The 25,312-nt window shown below is 47.4% G+C and overlaps 1 protein-coding gene across 1 annotated transcript; it reads right to left on the reverse strand.

Annotated features, from left to right (window-relative positions):
* Positions 1–136: 136 nt before the first annotated feature.
* Positions 137–25,116, reverse strand: LOC128297182 (transcription factor cwo). The gene is made up of 4 exons (XM_053032781.1): positions 23,060–25,116; positions 4,154–4,277; positions 2,671–3,004; positions 137–2,593 (listed from the first exon to the last, which is right to left on the reverse strand). The coding sequence occupies exons 1-4, from the start codon at positions 23,116–23,118 to the stop codon at positions 1,278–1,280; spliced, it is 1,833 nt and encodes a 610-aa protein (XP_052888741.1). The 5' UTR covers positions 23,119–25,116; the 3' UTR covers positions 137–1,277.
* Positions 25,117–25,312: the final 196 nt, after the last annotated feature.

Consider the following 25,312-nt stretch of genomic DNA (forward strand, 5'->3'; position numbering starts at 1 on the left):
TTTGTTTTGTGGTCTGTTTCGACGCTTCTCGGTTCTATCACTTGTTTTACATACATGGTCTTTTCGGTAAGTTGTCCACCAAATGCTTCGCACCGGTATGCGAATATATTCTTCTACCTTTCGGTTTACGTTCCTATTTTCCTTGCACTTGCTTCCTATTTACAATTCGGACTATGTAATGGTTTTTTTTTTGTTGCAGCAAAACGGCACAGATTTCCTTCTTCGTTTGCACACTTCGGTTTGGAGTTTTTCCTTCACAATTTCCTATCTTTTTTTTCCCCCACACAGTATCACAGATTAATTGTCCTCGGTTAAGAAAGTTTATGGAGCGTTTTAAACGGTAGAAGAAACTAATAAAGTGTGCTTTAGACGTTACAAAATCATGCTTGCCCCATGCAGAGCGCTTCAAAACATGTAAAGGACTGGGCGGTGCTGGTGTTTGTTGTTGATGGTGGTCTTGTTTGTAGTGATGATGGTATTGGAAATTAAAAACAACAACAAAAAAACCATCCATCCTGCCTAACTCAATCATTGCCTCACACTAATCTGAACCACGGACCATTACGCTGACTACATCATAAGTAAACGCACGTACGAATCTTTATCGTTGTTGTAAAGTTAATGGGAATCGGTTTGGATCAAGACACGAGCTGTTGTGAGTGTATTCTTCTATTTCTCGTTACAAAGCGGACTATAGCTTAGCTGTACGGATTATGAAGCGTTTTGCTTGGCAATCGCCTCACGCTCATTCCTCAATCGGTTCCAATCCAGTAGACACTTATAGGACGTGGACATACAGGGACACAGTTACATATCCATCTACTAAACATCAAATTGTACGTACGTACTCCAGCACAAGAAAAGAGAGGGAGACTTGTTTACCTGAGTTTAAATATGAGTGTACTAGCTACACGCCAAACTGCGCCACTTCTGCGGGTTGTGGGAGCGTTCAGTTTGATACACAAGTCCCTATCAAAGTGGCGCCTATTTCGCCTAACCTTCATCGGTCTCCATCGTACAATCATCCTCGTTTCACTTGCAGGTGTACGATCAACATTTATTATTCTAGTACAGCTACACCAAAACACACCTTACGGTCGTCATCGACAACACGGCTACCTAAATGTCCACGAACAGGAAAATGCACTCTCAATGTCTCAGTCTGCGGCGTGGAGTGTGGATTGCCGGACGCTTGGGATAACATTCGACGTTGATCCACACGTTCAACTGTTCGCGATGTGGTCGGCGTCCGTATCGGCTACTACTACATCCTGCCCCTAACACCCATTAATGATGCCTTCGACCAGCTTGGCCTTTGTTTGCGAATTGAGACCATTCACGGCGGATGCTTTCAGCAACAGGCTGCTGCCACCGCCGGACAGCGTGGCCGGGCTGTAGTTCACGCTGATGCTGATCGGGTGCAGTGGTGGCATCTGCAGGAAGCTTTTGCTGAGCAGATCGACCCCGTTCAGGTATGGCAGCAGCGTTTCGTAATCTACGTTCAGCGGAATATAGAAACCCTGCGTGTGGCAGGCAAAGATCGGCACCGGATGGTAGGAACTGTGGTGATGATGTTGCTGCTGTTGCTGCTGCTGATGATGGTGATGTTGGTGGGCGAACGCTGGAGTTGGGTTTGGTCCGAGTGTTACCACCGCACCGCTGCCCCCGATTGACGCCAGCAGTTCGTGCTTTATCTCGGACGCCGGTAGTGGCGTAACGGAGGAGGATGCTACCATCGTATGTCCGTTCTTGGCGAGGGCTAGTTTTTTCTCCACCGGTGCACACTCCGACGAGTTCTGCTGCTGATGATGGTGAAGTATGCCATTTTCCATTCCACCAGCGGCCGGTGATTCCCCCCCATTGCCGCCAGTACCATTCGGCATCTTTCGCTTCAGTGATAGTGGCTCATCCGAGGACGATGCCACCGTCGACGACTTCCCGGTCAGGGTGCTCGTGCTGGAGGACTTGGAATCAGCGCCCGAAACGCTACCACTGCTACCGTTGGTCAGTGGTGAGGCTCGCAGCGAGTGTGGATGTTGGTGCAGATGCTGATCTTCGTGCAGCGATACGGGACTGCGATCGTAATCGGTCGCGTGTCCGTTTTCGTGCGTGTCCTGGGAGAACCGCTGCTGGATGTAGTTTTTGAACTTGTAGCTATTGTGACTATGCTCATGTTCGGGCGACGCGTGCTCGGAAAACTTCCGCATACGGATCGTACGCAGCACACCCTCGTGCTGGTTGATGTTGTTGTTCGTGTCCTGCTGCAGACTGCCGGACATGCGTGCCGGAGGTGACGGTGCATCGTAGTCCTGCGTCGAGTGACTACTCGACGTGTCCAGATGCTGCACGATGCTCGGTGCGGTCGACGTGATGACGGCGGCCTGCGGTGGATTGTTGCTGTGACTGCTGCTGCTTGTGCTCGTTGCGCTGCGGAAGCTAAGATCCTTCACGTCGTGATGGTCGTTGCTGCTGTGTTCGAGATCCGACGGACAGGTCAACATTTCCCGCAAATGTCCCAACTGTCCACTAGCCAGATAGATGGGACTACCACCGTTCGCCAGCTCGGCACCGCAGCGTGACTTTGTCAGCTCACCTACAAACGTAAAGGGATAAATTAGTTCGCTGAGTTTCATCTCATAATAAAATGGTCACTCCTAAAAACACACTTACCTTTCATAATCTCATTGCAATGTTCCTTGAGGTGTGCCACCATACGGAAGCACATCTCTTCCCCACGCTCACGCATCATAAACTTGGCCGCCTCGGTCAAACATTCGTTGTAGCCGAGACGGTACTGTTCCGCGCATGACGTTTCCCGGCCACACTCCTGGTTTTGCAGATTTTTCAGATGCCGTATGGCCATCTCAATAATTTCCGTCTTTTCCACGCGACCCCGACCTTTGCGCATGTACTGCTGCGGTATGAGTCGCGAAAGGTCTGCCAGGCAGGAGTTCATACGATCACGGCGCCGCTTTTCAATGATCCGGTGTGACAGGGGATCTTGCTGCAAGAAGAACGAGAGAGTGAAACTTCGTTAATTCTGATGTCATTGCGCTGGTGAGTGCTTGTATTAGCAATGTCTAAGCTCCCAAGTCTAAGCAATGTGTATAGAACTGATGTAAATGCTTGGTCAAACCGTCAAAACACAACCTCCGCAGTTATTCTCAAACATGTAAAGCAACTCAATAAACTATTCCAGTCACGCTCTAGCACCGTTCGTCCGGAAGCACAACCAGGATAACAACTATTTTCTTATTCGTTCGCATAATCCTAACCCCGACCGATCGATTGCCTCTGTCCATTCGAAATCCGCGTTCCGCGTGTACATATATATTCATACATTCAATTGATTTCCCGTGTCGGGTCACGTGACGGGTCGGGTCGGGTCTAGTGCGGTATGAAATGAAGTAGTTTGTTTTGTTGCTGTAAAGGCCTCTTTGCCGTGCAGTATTATATCTAGCGTGTATGGAACGGAACACGGGTGCAATTAGTTACGATTGGCGGACCAGAACCGAGGTGTGACTCGCACATCGATTAAAGTTTGACGAGTTTCGTTTGATAACACAGCGTTTGATCCGCGGTGTGGCGAGCTTGTGTTGCGTTAGAAACAGCAGTACGGTGGCGAACTAGAATGCCGTGGGTCAATTATAATCGTTATCAACACTGACATTACTCTCGTCTAGGGTTTGCAAAAAAACGTAATTGATTGTGAGATCCTTGTAGGGAGGACGTTAATTAGTGATGCATTACAACATTCACGTGTCATTTCCAACCGATAGCACGTTTCCCACGATTTCTTGGCTGAGAAAGCATTATCAAGTTTTTTTTAAAACGCTGAACACATTATCAGCTGTTGGGAAGCTCATCTTTATTGGTGTCTATACAAAATAATGACATTTTATGACCTAGTACGGTTGTTATTAAGTTTAAGTCCTGATTTTCTTTAAGCTTAAGGTAAAACAGAAGATAATGATTTGTTTTAACATAGAAATGCTAAAACAACATTTATTCAATCTCAGTTTTGTAAAGAAAGGACCGTAATTCAACTTATAAACTACAAGACTCCCTCACACCAACCAAAACTAATCGTAATCATGATGCAAATATGGAGCATGACATTATGTTGAAGGAAATTGAGCAATCTTCGACCTACCCGAGACGTTTTGCCCCGCCGGCCCGGTGGAAAATCTGCATCATCTTCGCTGTAGGTGGTGTTGTTGGCGGAAAAGTTCAGCCCCGGCTCACCGCAGTACGTATATCCAGGTCCACCAGCCTCACTGAAATGATGAAAATAAAGGGAAACAAATTGTTACTAACACCGTTTTGGTTAGGACGTTATTATTATTATTAGTCGCAATTTATTTACGGAAAAATAATTCTATATTCTGTTAGAAAAAAATAACTAAACTTTATCTTTCCATAAGGTTATAAAATAATAAATTCTCTGCAGTAGAGTAATTACCGCTTCTAATTAAATGAAACTTTCGGAGCGTCCATTTTAACCCGTCTCGCAAAAGGTTAAGGTCTCTAGGGCAAACTTTTCTCCATCGTCAATGTTCCGCGTGATACCCTTTCTATCATAACGCGCACACACAGTATGGGATGCATATTAAATTACATTGTTGCATTACGCTGCATCCCTTGAAGGTCAAAGCATGAATTGTGCCCGTTGCTTCAACGTAACGGAGCTTTGTACACCACACATTTCCCATACTTGCAACCTGCACCAGCACAGGAAAAGCGTTAACATTATCCTGCTGTTTGGTACATCTCGTTGCTGTATTTTATATGCTTCATCCGCCACATAGAGCTTCGACTAACCGGTGTACGTGTACATTATTTTTTAGCCCATTATTCATTGCTTTAATTCAATACATGACTCCCGGCTAGCTACTGATGCGCACCGTGAGTTTAGTGTTTTAATGGTGGCGGTGATTTACACCGTTCCTCGAGCAAACGCAGTGCGAATGCGTGTGCGGTATGCAATGAAACCGGAAACCATGCGACGTTTATGATGATGAGTCGATGCTGTGATGAGATCATAAGCAAGACGGCCGTTGCTTGCTGATTGAGCACGGTGATACGGTCTTTCCAGCCAATGATCGCACCCGTGCGAGGATGACTAATGCAACGGTTCAGGCTCTGCGCGACCCCCGGCCGGTACCGCCAATCATTTACCACCCGCCGGCACTCCAGAGCTGCTCTAGAGCGGTTGATGACCCGCGTTCCCGCGGACGGTGTAACACACGCTACGTGCCGTTACATTGTAGCCCACGAGATTGGATATTGTTGAACCCTTGCGCTAATAAGCGCACACTAATTAGCGCACGTTTTACCGACAACCCGTATCATCCCGGATAGTAGAGTAAGTGAGCGGTGGGACACCACACCATCTGACCGGGACATCGTGTCAAGTAGTTCCTGTACATACATGGCTATGATATTTCACTACACTGTAAGAGGTAAAGACCCAGCATAGTCTTATTAGAGTTCTCTAAAACAATTGATCACTTTTAGCACCTGTTTCCAATTGAATTCAAACTTTAGACTATTAATAAGCTATTAATAGGCTGTTAATAAGCTATAAATTCTTCAAAAAACCTTTGCAAGTGAAAAGAACTTACGAACCCCCTTTCTATCATGAGCAGTAACCCCCCCCCCCATCTCAAGGACTTTCTCGGCCAGTGGTGTGAGGCACAACACCTCAAAAGGGACAGGGCAGGGGACAAGGCAGTTCTGACAAGACACGTCAACCGCATCATGAAGCCACGCGATATTGCCTCGTGAGCAGCGCGAGCGTGAGAATTCCAAAAACAGCAGACGTGCTACTAGCCATAACATTATCCAGGGAAGGGGGGGGAAGAACCATGTTAACCGTTCCACCATCATGCATCATGCATCCCGTGACTCAGTGTTCGAGTCACACTTTCGACAGCATGAGATTGGTATCGATATCGCCCGTTCCCCGGTTCCCGGTTGCTCGGCGACATCAACCCAGGGCGAAACTTGCAAAACAATAGGTCACAAGGACAACTGGAGGGCTAACACGTGAACCCGCGCGTGCTCCAGTTAATGTGAATGCGTCTCCACCGCGTCCTTTTCCCCATCCACCCCACTCCCATTCGCTTCCCTTCCCTACAGCCCTACAACAGCCTAACCGCCGCTCCTTGGGATATGTTGATTTGCTCTGAGACACACAGATTCGTGTTTTGCTCCCGCAGTGAAAACGTGAACCATTTCCAATTGTAATCAGTGGGTAGGAAATAAATTATACTAACTTCCAAGCCGGCTGCAGACCACGTGCTTCGAGCGAATATGTGGCGTTGCTTTTAAAATATGCTTGGCCGGCGTTTCAGCGAAGTGTTATCGGTCCGTCCACGATAAAGGCCATGCTTCCGCGTGGACGACTCGTTTCGGGCCGGCCGGTCGGCGGTTAATGCTGCTAAGCTTCCAACAACTGCCAGCCACATGGAAAACAGACCATTTACAATACAAATTGTCACATGTTTTCGCGCACCTCACAAGCCTAACCAGCATAGGAGATGTTTCGCCCGACCGGCATATTATTGGGCATTAATTTTTTAGGAGAAAAGCGGTGATGCTAATCGACGCACAGTGCGCAACGTGACGGTTTGATAGTACAGACCCCGTTCCAGCCGGCGTATAATTTGCATTTTTCAATTTCAAATTATTCTCCAACCGAACGGAATGGTGTGAACAATGTGATCAATCGATCGCATTGATCATGTTTAAATTGTAGACATTTTAACGGAGATACCCCTCTCGTATGTCTCGCACAATTGGTCACCCTTCAGCTCTCATGTTTTCATCGTACAACAAAACAAAACAAAGCGACAAACAATGCTAATATTAACAACATTCATCGCCCAACAACATTCTAAACCGCCATCGCAGCGTGGTAACTTTAGGTTTAAAATAAAACATAGGCGAATGAATAAATTAGGATCTAAAGTCTTTAAAAAGGGGTTGTTTAATGTCTGTAGAGTTGATTCAACATCTCTGTAGAATTTTCTGTGAAGTAAACATTCGTACGAGACTTCTGGGAAGAGTCTTTCATACGAAAAGTGAAAATGAAAAATTCTATGAAAAGGATTCTAATTCTATGAATTATTCTATGAATTCTATGAAGAAAATTGTATGAAATGATTCTATGATTGATATGAAGTGATTAGAATTATGCATACCAAAAGATTAATATTTCCCGAGAAAATTAGGATAATATCTGAGGATCTCTCAAAGAACTTGAATCTCCAAAAATGTATAATTTATGTTTCAATTTTCCCCTTATATGCTCTATATAATTGAAGTTTGGTTGTATAGTACTAGCTTCAGAGTTGCGAGATTCTTCATCATAAACATTTATTATTTATTAAATTTAAAGCTTAGACATGTAGACCGGCGAATCTGAGTAAGATACTACAGACCCTACTGTAAGCGCCAGTTAATTCAATAATTGATAATATATTGACATTCGATCAACTGTTACTATTGCTTAGAGGGAAAAACAATTCTCTCCAACGTTACCGACATTCATTAGTCAGCAAACGATGGCATCGTTACGAAAACGCACTAATCAACGACATCGCTAAAGCATCCCCCCAATATCCCGCTCGTGTGTGAACACATGTACTCGTTTTTATTTTGCCACGAATTGAAAACGAAAAATAGAATCAACCACCGATCGGCACGATCGTGTATTTTGGTTTGTGGAGTAAGCTGAAGGTGGATACTTGGCGCTTGGTACCACGGAGCACCCTCACCCCGACGGCGAAACACCTGCAAGCGAACATCGGTCCCGCAGACGACGACGGCCTCACAGAAAAAACACAGCAATAATGTTGCGGACGCACTGAGAATTTTCCATTGGATGAATCTTACCGTCAGGAACACGCAGTTCGCAACGTCTCACGCCGAACCGAACGATACCAGTTTATTGAGTTTTATGTTCCATCCGGTGTGTACACGGACACGGATCGTTTACGCTATCCTGTATGTGTCTGTTGGATGGTTTTGCAGTCGTTCGAAAGCTGCTGGGCGGTCCTGCCTCGTGTATGCTTTATTTTTAACCATTCAAACTCGTCCACAACCAAGCGACCAAGAGGATTAGGAGTGATGCCGCCCGAGTACACCAGACATACACGCGAGTTGTTAAAAGCAATCGTGAGATGAAAAAAAAAACACACACTGAAGAAACAACAAACTATTTGAGCTAATGCCAACAAACGTGACCACGACAGTGGGGAGAGACCGCCGGTATCCAACCCCAAATCCATCAGGCACCGCGCACCACAGCGACATTAAAAACGGACACGATTTGCCGAAACCTGCTGTGACTTCCTGTGCGAGGAGGGGGGCGGTTGGCATTTCTTACGAAAGCGAATGCGGGCGTTGGCATCTACCGATAAAAAAAAAAACCCCTGGCGCTTCATCACATGCTGCAGGCGAAGAGCCATGCTGCATCTTAATGATGGGGCACAGGGTGGATCAGCTTCCTTTCGGTGTGCGATCATTAAGGCATTTATTTTTAAGCAAAGTTAGGTGGATAGAGAAAAGTGTCAGAGGAATGCATACTTTTAAGGATGATAGGTTGAGAATTCCTGAAGATTTCGTCCCTAGTCGATGAGTGCTGATGGGGTGGATCTCCACCACTTGTTGCTTGTTGCTATTCCAACCGAATTCTTCAAAAATTCATCTCACAATCTCATTTCGAAAGTCGTCGATTTGTGAGTACTCAAATTAGGCAAGTCGCACACGCATACTCCGTCGGAAGGAGGATGGCGAAAACAATTAAGAAACACACAGAAACACGCCACGTCAGCAATGCTGTGTGGCATTGTGCTAAAATTAAAAATAAAGCAATTCAGCATAAAAAAAAAAACCCGCGCTTGACGAATGACACGGTTTGAAAATAGAAAAGGCGCGGCAGAAGATCCTAGAAGCATCCGACATTGGTTGCGCGTACACAGCGCCGTTCGGTATTGCGAGGCAAAGGCGTAGAATTTATCTGATTCATTCATTGTTTTGTTTCGCTTTTTTTGCTTACCGTGCAACAACCGTACCTAAGATGAACCGTTTTTACTCCACCCAAACACGTGATCAAGTACTAGGTGCCAACAGCAACAACAAGAAAAAAGAGTCAACATCAACGGTTTTTGTTGGGAATTCTTTCTATTCCTGCTGCGTGCCACTCCACACAAAGTGCCAGAACGTTTGCGTCTTTGGTGTCGTTTTTCGAAACAACCTGTTGCTGTCAAGCTTAACCCAACCCCACATTCTTTCCAACTCCAAACGCTTCCGCCATTCGAACGTTGGGTTTTGTTTTTGTTCGTGGCTTTTTTTGAAAAATAACCACTCGGTACACTTCTAATTCTAGCCGCAGGAGCCGTTGTTTTTCTTCCATCGCTTACACCGGTCCGGAAGTGCCGAGCGAACGTGTGCTTGAACGGAAGGGCTGTGCTGCAACTGCAACTGCATTCTTGCGCCCTGCCATTTGTCTGCTCCCGACCGTTCATTGCCAGCCTGTCACGATCACGCTTGCAATACCGCACGTAACGTGACGCCAGTGTGGATTCGCTACACGGTATATCCATCCGCACGTTGTCTGCGCCACGGATCGTGTGAATTTCGTCGAGATTGGTGCATCACCCCCCCGAGGAGGTTCCCGAAGACGGGGCAGAACGCGGCGAAGGAGCGGAGTAGTGCAAAGAACGCGCGCGACGGAACGTCAATAAACTCATCGAAGGTTATGCACAGCGTGTACACAGCGCATCGGCAAGTGTCCCCCTGTCGTTGCTAGTGGACGACGAGCATCTCGACGATGTGCAAGTGCAGCACATACAGAGTTGGCTTTGTGTAAGCGATACCTTGCCCTCGGAACGCATAGAACATTTATCTATTTTATTGGCTTTTCAAGGCATAATTTAATACTTTTTTAGTGCATTTTAAGTATGTTAATCGATTAGACATATTTTTTTTCTCCTCAAGAAAATTCTCAATAAAAAAACACAAACAAACAACAAACAAGACTTATTTTGACTTTATATTTTCATCACGTGTACCCATAGTCGGTTCAACAACAGCAACAGGCAGTGCACCGCACAGTGTCGCCAAGCGATCCTCACTGTCGCCCATGCTCGTATGCGGAAACGCTACGGAACCCGCTTGGTTGCTTCAAACAAACGCCCCGGTGCTCACGTGTTGCCTGCATCGCACAATGTGCGCTATGCACATTCGCGTACAAAGCGAACCGCGAAGGAAATGCGAATGAAAAAAAAAGCCAAACAAACCCAAACTACAACCCCCCCCCCCCCCCCCCCCCCCCAAACACACACACACATTTAGATCGACCCCTGTCGGCCATGGCCCATCAAGCCGCACCAAGTTTCCACACTTGCGGCAGCATGTCTTTCTTTTCCGCATTTACGGTGGTAACGCGGTGCGCTTTGTGTTGCGTGTTGGTTCAGGCGTAGAATTTCAGCGATCTCTGGTGCCCAACCGCCCCCCCGGCGTCCGTCTTGGCGCATGGAACGTCTTGGCGTTTGTGCAAAGTGTGTCCCGAAAGTGTGTATGTGGCTTGGCGGCGTTTCGCTGTCGGCAACAAGTGTTCGCGGTATGGCGCGCACCATTAAGTCGCGTGTGTGTGTGTGTGGGGGTGGGTTTGTGTGTGTGTGTGTGTACCGGTGGCACGTCTACCGGTGGTTGTTTCTCTAACAAGCATTCGAACATTCGAGGGATGATATAAAAAAAACACACACACCCTCACTCACACATACAGCACACGGAAAATAAATATCCGCCAGGCGCAAACGTTGCTTGGCACGCCAACCCATTCCTGCACGTGATAGCGGCGTGGGGTGTCTGTTGATTTTTTTCGTCTTGCTTCTTCTTCCTTCTCCACCTCCCCTTTCGAATGCCTGTTGGCAGTTTTTGGGGTTGGTTGGTTCGTTCTCTCACTCCCTCTAGCTGCTGCCCGCGTATCGTATAACCACCGTGTGTCGCGCAGCTACCGACGTCATGCGCCGTTAAATTACATTGCCCACCAGCCACAGCAAGCCGTCGTGATGTTTAGTAGCTCGCGCCCCTAGACGCTGATGATGGATTGCGATTAACGCAGGTTGGTGTTGCTTACCGGACATCGCAAAAGTCACCACTTGGCTCTCTCTCTCCCTCTCTGCAGCAGAACACTTCTAGCGTAAGCACAGATACGCAACTCAGTGGAGTTGGAAATTCAAGCAATCGAAGAATGGCGCTATATTATTAAATGATCTCTCTATTTGATACAATAACGTATGCGGATCGTTGCTACATATGCATTCTGATCTATGAAGAATAGATCCTCAATAAGATCTTGAATTTTTCGTACTTTCTGAGCGTCTTCTTCAAAACCCGGGCCGAATTACCTTTCTCCTGAGAACAAGATCGTGAAATTGCGAAAGATTCCTGATCTAATTAAGGAACACTTAGGTCCAAGTTGATCAGAGTTCAGTAATTAATTAAACTTCATCAATAACCCTCGGTTTTCGCAAACTCGATCAGGAATCCTTCATTCTATCTGGATCTTGCTCAAGATCCAATATCCAGAAAGTACGAAGGATTCTAGCTGGGCCTTTACATACTCCAGATCAACTTGAACAGACTCCAGAATTGGGTCCCCAATATCCCGGTTGAGCTCAAAAAACCTTTCAACAACTTCGTGTAGATGCTTACCGGTGACGGTAGGAATAGATCGAACGCAATACTGCCTCCAGCCACGATAACCCCCTCTCCTCTCCTCCTCCAACTCCCCCGATACCCCACCGCCCACAATGAGACTGGCAAGTGCAGTGAGATATCATGTTAATTAATTTATTTATTTATATTCCTTCACGCTAGCCATATTCAAACGATAGATTTCCTGTCTCCAACTAATGGCGACAATGTTTGTTCATCCAACAGGCCTAGAGCATTTGCGGGGTGTGTGTGTTCGTTCCTTTATCGACATAAATTAATCTGCCACCCCTCGGCAGGCGAAAAGAACGGCAAACCACCCCTCGGCAACGTGCGAACAAAAACACTGCAATTGCGCCAAACCGCTTTTGCCGGCGCACGATTGCATTCCGTCACGAGCGCGCATTTCCGTGTGAGCAGAGAATGAACCAACCGCACAGGCTTTTCGTACGATCGAACCCCGTACGGCCAAGAATACTAACAAATAGGCATGATACATGAAGGGGTGTTGTTGCCGTTGTTGGGTTTGTTTTATTTTTTGCTTCCTTCTGCTAAATACACGATCAGCGCGAACCGGTTTACTGTTGCGGCTGATCCTTCGATACCTGCAAAGAATGCGGCTATTCAACCACCAGATCGGGCGGGTAAAAATCATTTCTGGAACGAACTCGATGCCATGGCGAGCGTCAGGTCCAGTGGCTGAGCTGTCGTTAAACCCTAGCATCAATCACACTTACTATTTGAATGCGTCATGACTTCAATAAGTTTAATGCAGATGCAGAACTTTCCGTCCATCGAAAAATGCTACAATTTTGGGACAAAAATGCACGCAAGCTGTACAACTTATGCCTCGGTGCTCGAACGCTGCAATTGCAACCATAGAACAAGTGGAATCAAGATTGCCCCAACACAGGAAATTCCTCGCCTCGGGGCAGATCAACAAACGAAGGCGAGCATTATTTATAGCACAGCACGCAAAAGACCCATGGCTGCGATAGAACATGCAGCCACGGTGGACTGCATTGGACGCTTTGATGATCGTATCGATGTCGATGCTGCCGACATCCAAAAACGCCCAACGGGCACATGGGGCGAGGGCGAGGGCGGGGGCCGATGTAAAATAGTCGCCGCCTTCGTCGACACGCAAGAATGTGCAGAGCCAAGCAGTGGTAGCAGTGGTTGGCCTTCACTTCCTTCCGACACACGCGAATGGAGCTGGAACCGTCCGGTACGTGTGGTACGATCGGGAAGAAATAATGTTTGAACTGCAGCTAGCTTTAAATGAAACAGTCCAGCCCGTTTACTGGCAGCTCGGGCTACTTTCGACATGACCACCTTCCCTGCTGTTTATTTACCAATCATCTCACACCTGTACCCCGATTTTCGAAGTGAAGTGCTTTCGAATCAGCTAAACAAATTCGCTCCATCCTAGAAGATCGAGATCACTGCCTGCACGTGTCCAGCCGATCGTGAGTGGCTGATAAAAGTCCCGGGTCCCCATGTAGACACAACCAGTTAGCAGAAATACCTTGATCGTCGAACGTTTGTCAATCAACCTTCACCGGTTGGCACCCTCCTGGGACGAACCGTTGGGCCCCGAAATATAACACGCTTTTGCGGAAAATAAAAATCATTCAAGCGCTAATCAAACTCGCCGATACTCTGCGGCCTCGTTCGTACGTTGCTAAATACGCGGACCGAGCCATGGAAATACCACAATAAGCATGCGCGTAAGCGCGTCTTCCAACATCGGTACACCACGATCGCGATTCATCTTCCTTTTTTCCTTTTTTTCCATTACAAAGGCGAAGAAAAAAACCATTAAGAACAATTCTCACGTGAGACTACATTTACGCGAACGAGCTTCCATCACAACATTGACCACCGGAATGGCAATTATGGGGTGGGCAAAAATATATTTAGCAAGCAGCAGGTTTTGGCTTGGCCAACAGAAATGTTTGTGTCCTGCCTTTTCCCGGCCTGGTTTTTTTTGTTTCGCTCCCTCTTTTTTTGCTTTTCGCCAACTCGCAATGTAAACATTTTAACACGACCGGGTGTCATGAAACTGCAGGCACATTCTCGGCCCCAGGTTCGCTTCGGTGCCTCCTGTGCCTCCTCCCGACGGTGGAGGACGCAAAACATCTCCTTGGCGGATGCATGGGAAGTGGAGGTTAAAGTGTGTTTACTTAAACGCGATACGGGGCCGTCAATGCGCTAAGAAGGTTTTCCATGAAAATTTGCCACCACCGTTGAAGGTTGCTTTGAGCTGCTTATTGTTTTTGCGAACGGTTCTTGGGATGCTTTCCTTGGAGAAAGTATTTCTGATTGCGAAATCGTTAAGAGCAAAAAAAAAACGATCGCATTTTAAGAGGCTTAATGTTGTTGTAAGAGCTTTTTTCCCTTAGCAGGAAATGAATCAGACATCGGTGGACCCAGCTCGGTTGGCTGGGAACAGAACAAACAAGGAATTAACCATGCTCAAAGACCGATGTATAGTTAGGCTTCAAAGAACCGAGAATAACACTTTTCATTAGCCTAGTTGAAAGAAAACAACAACATAGAACACGAAAGTTTGCTACGGGACACATTTCGGTTCAACAAGGCATTGCGCCATATTTGAAGCATTTTCTTTCGAGTCGCTGTCCAACAGATTGCAGAAAAAGGTCGCTAAACCGGTTCTTTCTGCAAGCATTCAAGTATTATAGCAATTTGCAAAGAACCATTCAAATAACAACGTAATAACATTCCCTATTTGGGTTCTACGTTCGGCTTGTTCTCGGCTTAAAGTCTATATTGAATATTGAAGCTTTACGGAGCGAACATTTCGAATGCTAGTTTAAAAATATTGTAAACGTTTTTGAAATATTTAATCAAACCATTACCTGTTACTAAAACTACCAACCGAGAATCACCGCTTCCAGTTGCGGTCCAGTAACTGGTCGAAAATGAAGTTCAAGATCTTGCTGGCACGCACACACACACACACTCACAACCAATCATTGCGGTGCGGAAACCAAGCGAAGCAATAGCGCTTGTGGAGTCAAGCCGATCTCCAAACCCCGGCTCAAAGCTCCACCGTCAAAGCACTCATGTTTGTGATCGCGCGATGACGCGCGGTGGGATTGATTTTAAATGGCGAAAACGTGCGGCCAGGGTTCGATGCGGTGGACAAACAGTTGCCGTGTGCGCCGATGGTTACACGTCTCGGTTGGGTCGTGGTGGTAGTAGTTAGTACACCCCCATTTTATATGCGCACCACAAGTCCGCCACCACGGGGGTGGTTCGCCGTGCATTAACTTACAAACCAGCTACAGAACTTCCCTTCACTGAAACGACACCTGAGAAGAGTGCTTTTTTTATAGACCAACATTCAAGCATTTCGATTGTTCTTCATGGAGACAAAAATATTATTAAATCTAGACATTCGAAATATACCATTTCCCGTGGATAAGCTCCTAATTCTGATGGTATAAAAGTTTTATTTACCACTTAACACGATCGCACACTAGAGACTTATCATGCCATGCCTTGATCCAGAGCCCGTTAACGCAATGTACCGTCAGCAGACGTGATCGTGCGAGCGCCAACGAATGCGAACGCGGAAATTGATCAACGATCGGTCGTACCGTTGTTGTCGTGTCCGGCGCAGTTAAATAAAAAACCACACCGTAAAACCCGTCCTGATCCCTTCAGTCTCTCACGTTGTAATGCGTCTTTCCAAGCGGCTGGGTATGCATGGTATGAGCGTGGTATTTGTCGCACACTGTGGTGAACGTGTGACAAAGTTTTTATTCGTTCTTCTCTCCATTCCAACTCCATGCTCATTCTTTGTTCTCCCACGGAACGATTCAGCTCACACATGATTCGGCTCGCGAATTCAAATAAAAAACCGCGCAATGGTATACGCGAATCGCCGACGAAACCCGCAAGAGTTTACTCATTACCATACGGGTGTGGTGTGCCGAAATTTAAATTCACTCTGGATATAAGCCGACCGTTTGGCAGTGATGAGTGTTTTGCCAAAAACCGAAACCGAAACCAAAAACAAGTAAAACACCAAAAACCTAAACAAAACGGTGGCGAAAGATATGATAAGAGGCGCAAAAGGACGGGATCGGTCAACCGAACGGCAGAAACACGCCACAAAAGAAACATCGCCCAAGAGACACTTGAGTGGATCCCAACTGGCTACAGTGTTGCCAGTTCATGATCATGCGGTATTTTGGGGATTGTGTTGCTCACCCCACCACCACCCCCTCTTTCGCCCTCCCTGCCTGCCTGTCCCACCGGCAACACGATGGATGGGTGCTGGGCAAAGAGTCTTTCTAAAAATAGCCACACGACACGCATGACCAGCATCTTGGGGCGGTGACCACGCGAATGGGGCGAATGCGGTCTACGCAAACATATTAATTTGCGCGCGAGTATACGTGCGTGCGGCTGTGTGCTGCCGCAGCATGAAGGTGAGTTTTTATGCGTGTTTAGGTTTTTTGTTTTGTTTGGATTTTGCTTAGCGTGTTGTTCGTTGTCCATGCGTTGGCAATGTGCGATCACCACTGATGGTTTTAAACCATTCACCCTCTTGGTGTGTGTCTGTTTTTTTTGCTTGCGTGAAGCTACAACCATGTGTTATCATTTCATTTTGTATTGTTGCTTTATTTGTTTCGTATGGTGTAATCGAGTGACAAAATGCTTTATGGATTACCAGAAGTCTATCAGGAAAGCTTAGCCATTTGTTTTGTCTCTTCCGGCCTTTTTTTTTCGTTGCTTCTATTTCCGACCGCTTCCGTGGTGATCTCATAATACGCAAGCCATCATCTAGCAGCAACCCCAAATAACAACGTTGAGTCAGAACTAATTCTCCGGTGGCGAAAACTGGGCAATTTTCCCGGGGCAAATCCTCAGCACGTCGACAGCATAATCGGCTTTTCCCCGCCGAGCGATCTTGTTGCCAATGGCGTGCCACTAACGGTTACGAGGTTACCGGGAGACGGTTTGGAAAATCGCATGACCCAGACAGTAATTTGCTGGTAAGGGAACCGTGCCACACACATGCCGGTACACGTGACGGAAAATTTTTCGCTTCCCTTTGCTAGTACGACCGCAACGCGCCGCAGCACGAAACGACGGCAACAGCAAAAAAAAAAAGCGACTGAACCGTTGCACACACTTGGCAACAAGCAGCCGGTCTCCAGCGTGATCGTTCCGATAGCACCACATTTGCTGCCAGATTGATAAGTTTGTATGAAGACATTTAAGTGCACGGTTTGGAATCGTGATTGCTTTACAACACATTTGAATTCGAAGTTCGTTACTTGAGCATTCGGTTTTTGATTACAATAAAATTATTAATTACTAGTAACTAAAAATAAAATAAAATAAACAAATTAGGGTAACCTTTTTTGCATTGAGCCATCACTGAATGCAATCAATTAGGGTTACGTTTGGTTGTGAAGCAATGAAACCTTTACCGAACAGCCGTGGCAAAAATAGCTATCGAAACCCACCAGGATTGATAGTATCCCACACCGTTGCCATGCGTAGCAAGAAACTGTAACAAATGTAGCACAAACCCATACCGAAACGGACTAAATATAACGCTCTCCACACCACACCAAGGACTCCAGGGAAAAGCTCCCAGGCCACCGCAGGCCAGTTTCATCTCCACCGCATCCGGGTGTATTTTTAAAGCCGTGGAAAATAAACACCCCAAACACCCCAACCGCAGCACATCGCGTGACGGAAACGTGACGCAAATAGTGCGCACGCGAATGGCACACACACACACTACCAGCGGTAGTCACACACAGTCAGGTTGGTGCCGGATGTTATGGCGAGTTGTAACTGTGGCCGTTTCAATTTGTATCCGTATTCCGTTTAATTTCTCACCCAAACAGTGTAACAAACTTTATACATATTTTACACAACTGTAGTACATCGCTACATCGTATCCATTAACCTTATCAAAAAAAGGGTTTTGCATAAAGTGCCCACCGCACCCAGTGGCATCAACCGCAACAGCTAAATATAAACGAACGCAGAAAATTATTCGCTTCTGATAAAAGAAAACGTCCACTTGTTTACAGCACCATGCGCATCGCATGAACTAAAAATAAATGTCACACTTTGCAATCGTGGATTGTGGTGCTTCATGCCGATGCAACCGCACCAAACGCGATGACCGTACCGGGTTTGATTTGGTGGTGAACAACAACACAAAGCATAGAAGTAACTGCTGCTTCCGCCCGTTGGCCCGATTCACAGTGAACCATAATCAAATTCCAACCGAGCATTCTGCTCGCCAAAAAATAAAAACAAACCCCGCATTAGACATCATCATCATCATCAGCATCATCATGCTATCAATGTTGACCTTTGGCTGGCCACCCAAAAAAAAAGGGAACAGATGCGCTGCGTTCCGCAGGCTGGAATAGCTATACGCAGAGCGGGGAACAAACATTCTAGGAGGCTTTCAGGCAGAATTGTTCGGTTTGGTTTGTTGCGATTCGTCGGCAACTTCATCATCACACGACCCCCGGCCTGACCCTAGCGCTTGTGGCGCACAATTATTCCCGAACCGAACCTCGATCCAATCCGATCGACGATGGGAATAAGAAGATCCCAACACGGTGGAACCCTAAGCAAACCACACAAAAATAAACCCAAACAATTAGAGTAACGGCCATTGATACGGGGCTACTTTATGTGTCTGGGTTTTGGTCGCTTGTGCGAAGGATTTGGTTAGATTTCGCGAGACGACCTCAACCGCCAGCCAGTACCGGTAATTTATTGTGTTTGATTTACACACGCGCTTGCTTCCGCGGCCAGCGATAAGTTGGAATTCGAGCATCGTGGCCACCACACTGTTGCTAGGTGTGGTGCTGGAATGGAACAATATTCGGTTGCATCCAGTTTGCGGCTGAGACTGACGTGCCATAATCATGCCACACGCGCGATCACCACCACGGATCGTGCGTGAACGGGCCGATTTTCACCAAGCAAAGCGGGGTGCGAAAAAGAAAATGGTCCTGCGTGGCGAGCGACAGATTAATCGGAGCAGAAAACGTTATCGTTGTCCACCGATCGATTTCGGTGCGTCATAAACCAGCAATCCGCAACGAAGCCATTCATAATAAAGCCTTAAGTTTAGGTTTTTTCACACCTTTTTCTCGCTTGAATTCTCGCTTGAGCCCCCCAACGAAAGCAAAAAAAAACACATCGAACAAACATGTGGCGCAAAAAGGTCGAGAGCGTTCGACGAAAACAAATGAATAAATCTCGGGGGTTTATTTTATTCATTTGCCAGTGGCATGCGTTTTGAGAGGAGATAGGATTTTTGGTAGTGGCGAAAGTACACAACCACAGCACCAAAAGGAAGAACAAAAAAAACACAACCGTACACACAAATGCGCACCGGCAATACCTACGCGTTTTTATGCTCGATCGGACAAACGCGTGCAAAAATAGCATTGCGCCCCGTTTTAAAAATATCGTCATCCATCTGTTAAGATCATCCGCACGCTGTACGTTGTTTAGTCAGCTGTCGAGTAACAAAATCCAATGAGCGATTTTAATTCGCGCTTAATTTTGCCCCAAACAAAAAGGACAGAATCGCAGAAGGAACATCCTCCTGACTTTTTTCGATCGCTAACTCACTATCAGGCGCAGCAGCATGCCGAAGGTTCCTGATTTAAATCAATTACAAGAGTGTCGATAGCCGACCCCATTTACCGGATACAGTACATTTCCGCCTGTTCTTATCACCCGCGCAAAAAAAACATCTACTGCATCACCTACTTTCGGAATCACGCTCCATCACTATTCGCTGCCATTTTATCGATCGATTGATAAGATCACGCATTATCGAACTGGGGCACGTGAGGTGTGCCACACAACCCAGCGAGCGAGTGAATCCCCAGTTTTACAGCGATATCAGGGTGTTCCGCAGGCGTCGTTATGCGTTAGCTGCAGCTACTCAAACTTGAGCCCCGATGTACTAACACCGATATAGCCCGAAAGATGTCGTTGTTAAATGCTGCTACGTGTACTACCACCGCACTAGCTGTGGTGCCTACGTCTGCACAGGGGATTATGTAGCCTTTTGCGCCGCAGGTTTTTCCAATTCCCATGGGCTGTCGGAGCGGCCAACTGCCACCATGTTCCGACGCTTGCCCATCGGCTGAGTCATGCTAGATCACGTGATCAGCGGGGTGTAAATGCGGCAGCAACCCCCCCAGATCACACGGTGTGGTGTTTGTTCGCCGGTCGTTTCGGTGTACCGTAATCAGCGAAAGCGCAATATGCCACGCACACAACGCAGCATTCGGTCCACGTTCCAGCACTGTAGATTGAATTCTATCACGAACGTTAAGCCGGATAGATTCTAGGAGAGTGTTCGAGATTATTAAATTTCCCTGCCACACACGCTTCATTTGATCTTTGTTATGCTACAGCAGTGACAGCGAGAGATCTTTGTGATCAGGTTGAAGCATCAGTGTCTTTACTTGAGCTGCTTATTAGTATATCCAGGAGGGTCAAACAAGGTAGTGTGCACAAGATGTATAAGGTACAATTTGAACTACCCAATGTTCTAGAGATCCATAAGATCTGTAAGATTCATAAGATCTGAAAGATCTAAGATCCACACAAATATCGCGTTATTGTCTCGGTGGCGATACAAAAAAAGCAAATGAAAACCACGAACCAACAACCAAGATCATCAAGTAGAGAATGACTCGAGGCCCGTAAACAAGTGCTGCATTACTACTTTGATTGGGTTGCTCTGGAATCTATCGCACACCAGCGCGCACCCCATGGCAGGGGGTTTGCATGGCCTGGATCACCTGACACGACGAGGGCAGTGCAGACGCGTCTTCTGCGGCACACGCATACAGTCACCTCCCCCCGGCTGATTTGATGGACAACCAACAACGTTTGCCCTATTGCCCGGACCAGTTAAACCAACCGGTCGCAGACTTCCCCTCACGTCCTCTGCTATGCTCTTGTTTCGTACCCGTGTGTCTGCCACACGTGATAAGATTTCCCTCAGGGTGGTGGAGGACTGACTGTGTGTATGTGAAGATCGTCTTCAAGCATTAAACTGTTGTTGTTTATTTTTTCCTCTTTCTTCGCAACCTTTTTCACCCGCCCAGACGCAGATGAACTCTTATCAGCAATAACAGAAATAGCATCATCAACATCAAGTAGCAGAGCAACAACATCTAACGGCTCCAGGTCTTTCTAAATGGGGTACAAGTGCATGGGAAAAGATATACCGGTGCCGTGTACTCTTCCAAACAGTCCAACAACGAATTCATGTTGCTCAGTTAGTTATAATCTTCCACAGAATAGAAATTGAAGTTGATAATGTCTAAACCTCGTTAGAACGGCATAGACAAGTCCTAGAGTGTCGGGAAGAACGGTACAGATGGGATTTTATCTCCGTCTTGTCGTGTGGAGACCGACATCGCTACCAATACACCACCGAACTGCGCCACAGAAACGAGAGTTATCAGCACATAAAAGATAGGTTGGCATAGACATAGACAACTACCTCAAGATCCTTTATTCCCATGATCGTTACCCTCACGCATTACTTTACCCTTAGAAATCCCACTTCAAACGATGCTTTGCCAATCACAATGTGAACTCAACCCATCCTAATGTACTGCCTACGTGACTTAACCGTCCTCCACCATCGGAGAAAATCGAATCGGGATGTAGAAGTAGGCACCTGTCAGAGGTCAGTGGATTGTGTCGAACATAGGAAAAGGGACGGGAAACGCGGCAAACTCGCTAGCACACGTCGAACACGTTTCGGCAGCCTGTTGCTGCCTGGGGTGAAGCTTTCTGTCTGGATGTGCGGACACGCAACAACGCTTATCTACCACCACCGTAACAGTCGCAGGCACACACACACACACTCATCCCTACATCCCCCCATTGTTGATAAGCCTCCAGGGTCTCAAACAAACAAGTGAGACGGTGACGGCGCCTGCTACTAAGCGAACGCGACCGAACCAACCAGTGGAGTTAACCCAATGAAGTACACTGCTGCCGTATCGTGCGTCTTCTTCTGTGTGCCGTGTGAATTCGCGTGAGAGCATTAGAAAAAGCCAACCACCAAAACCCCGACCCCGGTTTGTTATTGTTATCGACGCGCCTTTATTTGTTTGCATTCGGGTCGCGCATTCCGCCCGTATACACTTCAACACCGGCGGGTCCCCGGCGGGTTTGGTGTCCAGAATGGACAGGTTTAAGCACCGCATCCCCCTGAAGCGGCAGACAGAGCGGCGAGATGGAGGGCGCGTTGTAAAAAACGAAACCGAAGAAAATTCACCCCCGTTGACACGCTGACGTCAGGCTCAAGTGGTTGCACATCTACAACGGCCCGATTAGCACCCGAATGGAATGGAGGAACGCAGGGGTTTTTTTGTTGTTGTTGTTGGACGATCGCAAAACAGGGAAGTAGACGCGACCATACCTGTGTGTGTGTGTTGGTAGTGGTATCGGTAGAGCACTGTTTAATCCCTTCTCCGCTACACGTGACCACTTGTCGCATTCGAAGGGTAAGTAAATGGGGCTTGCTTTGTCCATTAGATAAGTGTCGTTAACACATTTGCTTCCATTGCGGGAACGGTTTAACGTCATTGATTAGGCTGGCTGCTTCATAACATCTAATCCTGTTTGCTTTTTCAACGGCAAAGAGAACAGTTTCCCATCCATTCCGCGGTAAACTCATTCTCGTTCTCATATATTAGGAACAAACCATAACCAAACAAGTTTGTGCTGTGTGCCAACCAACTTCAACGTACGGAAGCAAACATTTGCTGCCGTAAAACTTCCTTAACGTCGTTGGCAGTTCGATACATAGCAACTGGCACATGGACATCGTATGAAATTCGAAACATAGGTTCGTGACGTGCGCGTTGCACACTGTCAGCACTTTAGATCTTCGATCCCCAAAACCGGTCCCAACGTTCTTCACCAGCCGGTCCAACCGTACACGGCTAGGTGAGCAACCTTGACAGAGGTCAAGAATTTATCATACCAACACCAGACCAACCACCCAACAACCGGACCGTGCGGCCAACTCCTCATGTGCTGCAGGATATTTATTTACTTCACACGCTCACGACTCAGAATTTCTTCTGCAGCCGAGAGGCGCCACTGGCAGCCGAGACGCGCGATAAATATAGGGAAGTTGCTGAGGCGGCAGCAGTATCGCGCAGCATCACCGTCGAGCCGCGCTCGCTTGATCGTGTGTGATCTTTCTTAAGCATCCGGAGTGCTCAGTGAAATCGGTGAACTCTCTTGCCAGAATTGTACATACCTTTCATACTTCAAAGAATGTGGTGCATGACCGTTCGTTGCTTCCCAGTACGCTTCCATTGCTGCGTTGGTGTTTGCTCCCTGCTGGAGTTCTCCGCTGCCGTTAACAATGGTGCCGGAAACACGAGATCTGCTTTTATTTCCACGTTTGCACCACACGATCGCGATCTCGTTTTCCACCAACAAAACGGGACGGGGAGGGGGGCGAGAAGCAATAGCTGTTTGTTCGCGGAAATTTGTTGATTTATTGGGGGCGGCAAAAAAACACCTCTGGAAAAACACGCACACTATGACACTAGCAGCACTTACTCAGCCGTACAGCTGAGCACACCGAAATGTGGCCACACACTGTGTGGTGTGCATACACCGTCGATGTACGAGATCACACGCGATCCAGCAAAATTGGGGAATTCTACCGGATGATCACGGTAATGTGGCACTCTGCACGGTACTGCTGGCTAATGCGTCTCTTGATGCGAATCTCAGTGAGTCTCTCTCGAAGTGGTACGATGCACTTGCTGCTGCTGCTGCTGCTGCTGCTACTACTAACTTCGTACACACCGCACGAATGTCGCCGGAACACAGCAGGTCGAGGATCGGGCGCTTTACGGGATAGTTTCTACGCGTTTCCACCGATGCTGCAGAGGCGTCCGCCGGGATGTCGCGGATGTTCGGGCGATACGGGCAAACGGATCGTGCGGTGTTTTCCTCGTGCCGGACCGTCCCTCTATGATGTACCAAACGGAGCAGAAGTGCGTGTAGCGTGGCTTGCGGAAAAACGAACGGACGCGTTTGTTGTTATCGAGCAGGAGCGTATTCTTCCCGGTCGCTGCCGCTTTACACATGAAATCCGTTGTTGAAGGTACCGTCGGAATGGAAAACAGAAACGTTGGCACTACACGGGCAGGCGACACGCGCGTTGTCGCCCCGATGCTGTCCGGACAGAAAATTTTAGATAAACCGCAATCAACACGGCCCTATGTGCACGACGCAACGGTGAACGCTTTTCACCCCTTTGCACGTGGACAGATTTCCGCACGACACTGGTGAATTGATTTTGCTTTTCTATCACTCACACACACGCACGCACACTAATTTAACTTGAACACACATATACACACACACACACGCACGCACGCACTCGGACTTAGCGCTGGACGCAATAGGGGCTGTAGCGCGATTCTACTTGATTATGTACTTCACACTGGAATTCACGAAGAACTTATACATGAAGGCGGTTTTGTTGTTGGAGACTTTCGACGTCGATCGAAGCTGTGCTGGAACGGCACTTTGCCTTTCCGTCACGACAGACTGCACACACTGCACGCACGGTCTACTGCTGCCGCGGCGGCACAAACTACCGTGTGTGTGTGTATTTGCACACTTAGAACGATCTAAGTTGCCTTTGGGTCACCGGATGTCACTGGTTTACACAAGCCGGGCGGGTTGTAGCAGGCCTTGCCAAACTCGGATGCTTGCGCTGTATTTCTCGCCCCAATCGGACGGTTCGGGTTTTTTGATTGATTTTCTTCTGGGCGCTCTCTCTCACTCTCTGCTGCTGAACGAACGGAATACTTCCCACACGCGTTGCTGCCCGGTTTGCTGATCGGACAAAAATAGACTCTCGCCTGCCGACACGTGTGACGTTTTTTTTTTTGTTTTAATCAATCGATAATCACATCCACTTGGAATGGTATTTTTGTTGCCGCCGCTATTGGCACACTTTCCGCTCTGTTTCGAAGAACGGGGCGCTTTGAATCTGTGCTCAGTTCTTCCGGATTTTTTGCCTGCCAAAATGCTGTGACCGCACACGCACTGCACCTTTTCTTTCTTCGACTTTTTGCTTCCAAACTTTCAATCACCACGCGCACTGTTTTGCTGAACGGTATTTGATCATTGAGCAGTCGAGAGACGAACGACACTTTCCGGCACACGGACACACGGCGATGACCGGACGGGTTGACACCACTTGTTTGGGGGTACGGTTGATTCAATCAATCAAGCACATTACATCCGACGCGACAAAAACCCAACATTGGACAGGAAGGCACACACAGTGTAAGCTTAGCGGTCGCGACTGGTCAGTGGAATTTTTCCTTACACCACGTGTACTACGACAGAAGCTGCGGATGAATGTCGAAAAGAAGCGGGCGCTCGCGACTGTCATCGTTAAAATACTCTCCAAACCCCCGCACACACACACAAATACACACACGCAACGCATGCAAGGGCTTCGGCAAATGCTCTCGCGATC

Source organism: Anopheles moucheti, chromosome 2 (genome assembly GCF_943734755.1).
Source record: "Anopheles moucheti chromosome 2, idAnoMoucSN_F20_07, whole genome shotgun sequence".
Lineage (NCBI taxonomy): Eukaryota > Metazoa > Arthropoda > Insecta > Diptera > Culicidae > Anopheles > Anopheles moucheti.

Coding starts and splice junctions, on each gene's coding strand:
- LOC128297182 (XM_053032781.1), bottom strand. CDS start 23,118: ATGGAAGCGTACTGGGAAGCAACGAACGGTCATGCACCACATTCTTTG. Junction 4,278..23,059: donor CATTCTTTGAAGTATGAAAG/GTATGTACAATT, acceptor TCATCATTTCAG/TGAGGCTGGTGGACCTGGAT. Junction 2,594..2,670: donor TTGCAATGAGATTATGAAAG/GTAAGTGTGTTT, acceptor TTACGTTTGTAG/GTGAGCTGACAAAGTCACGC.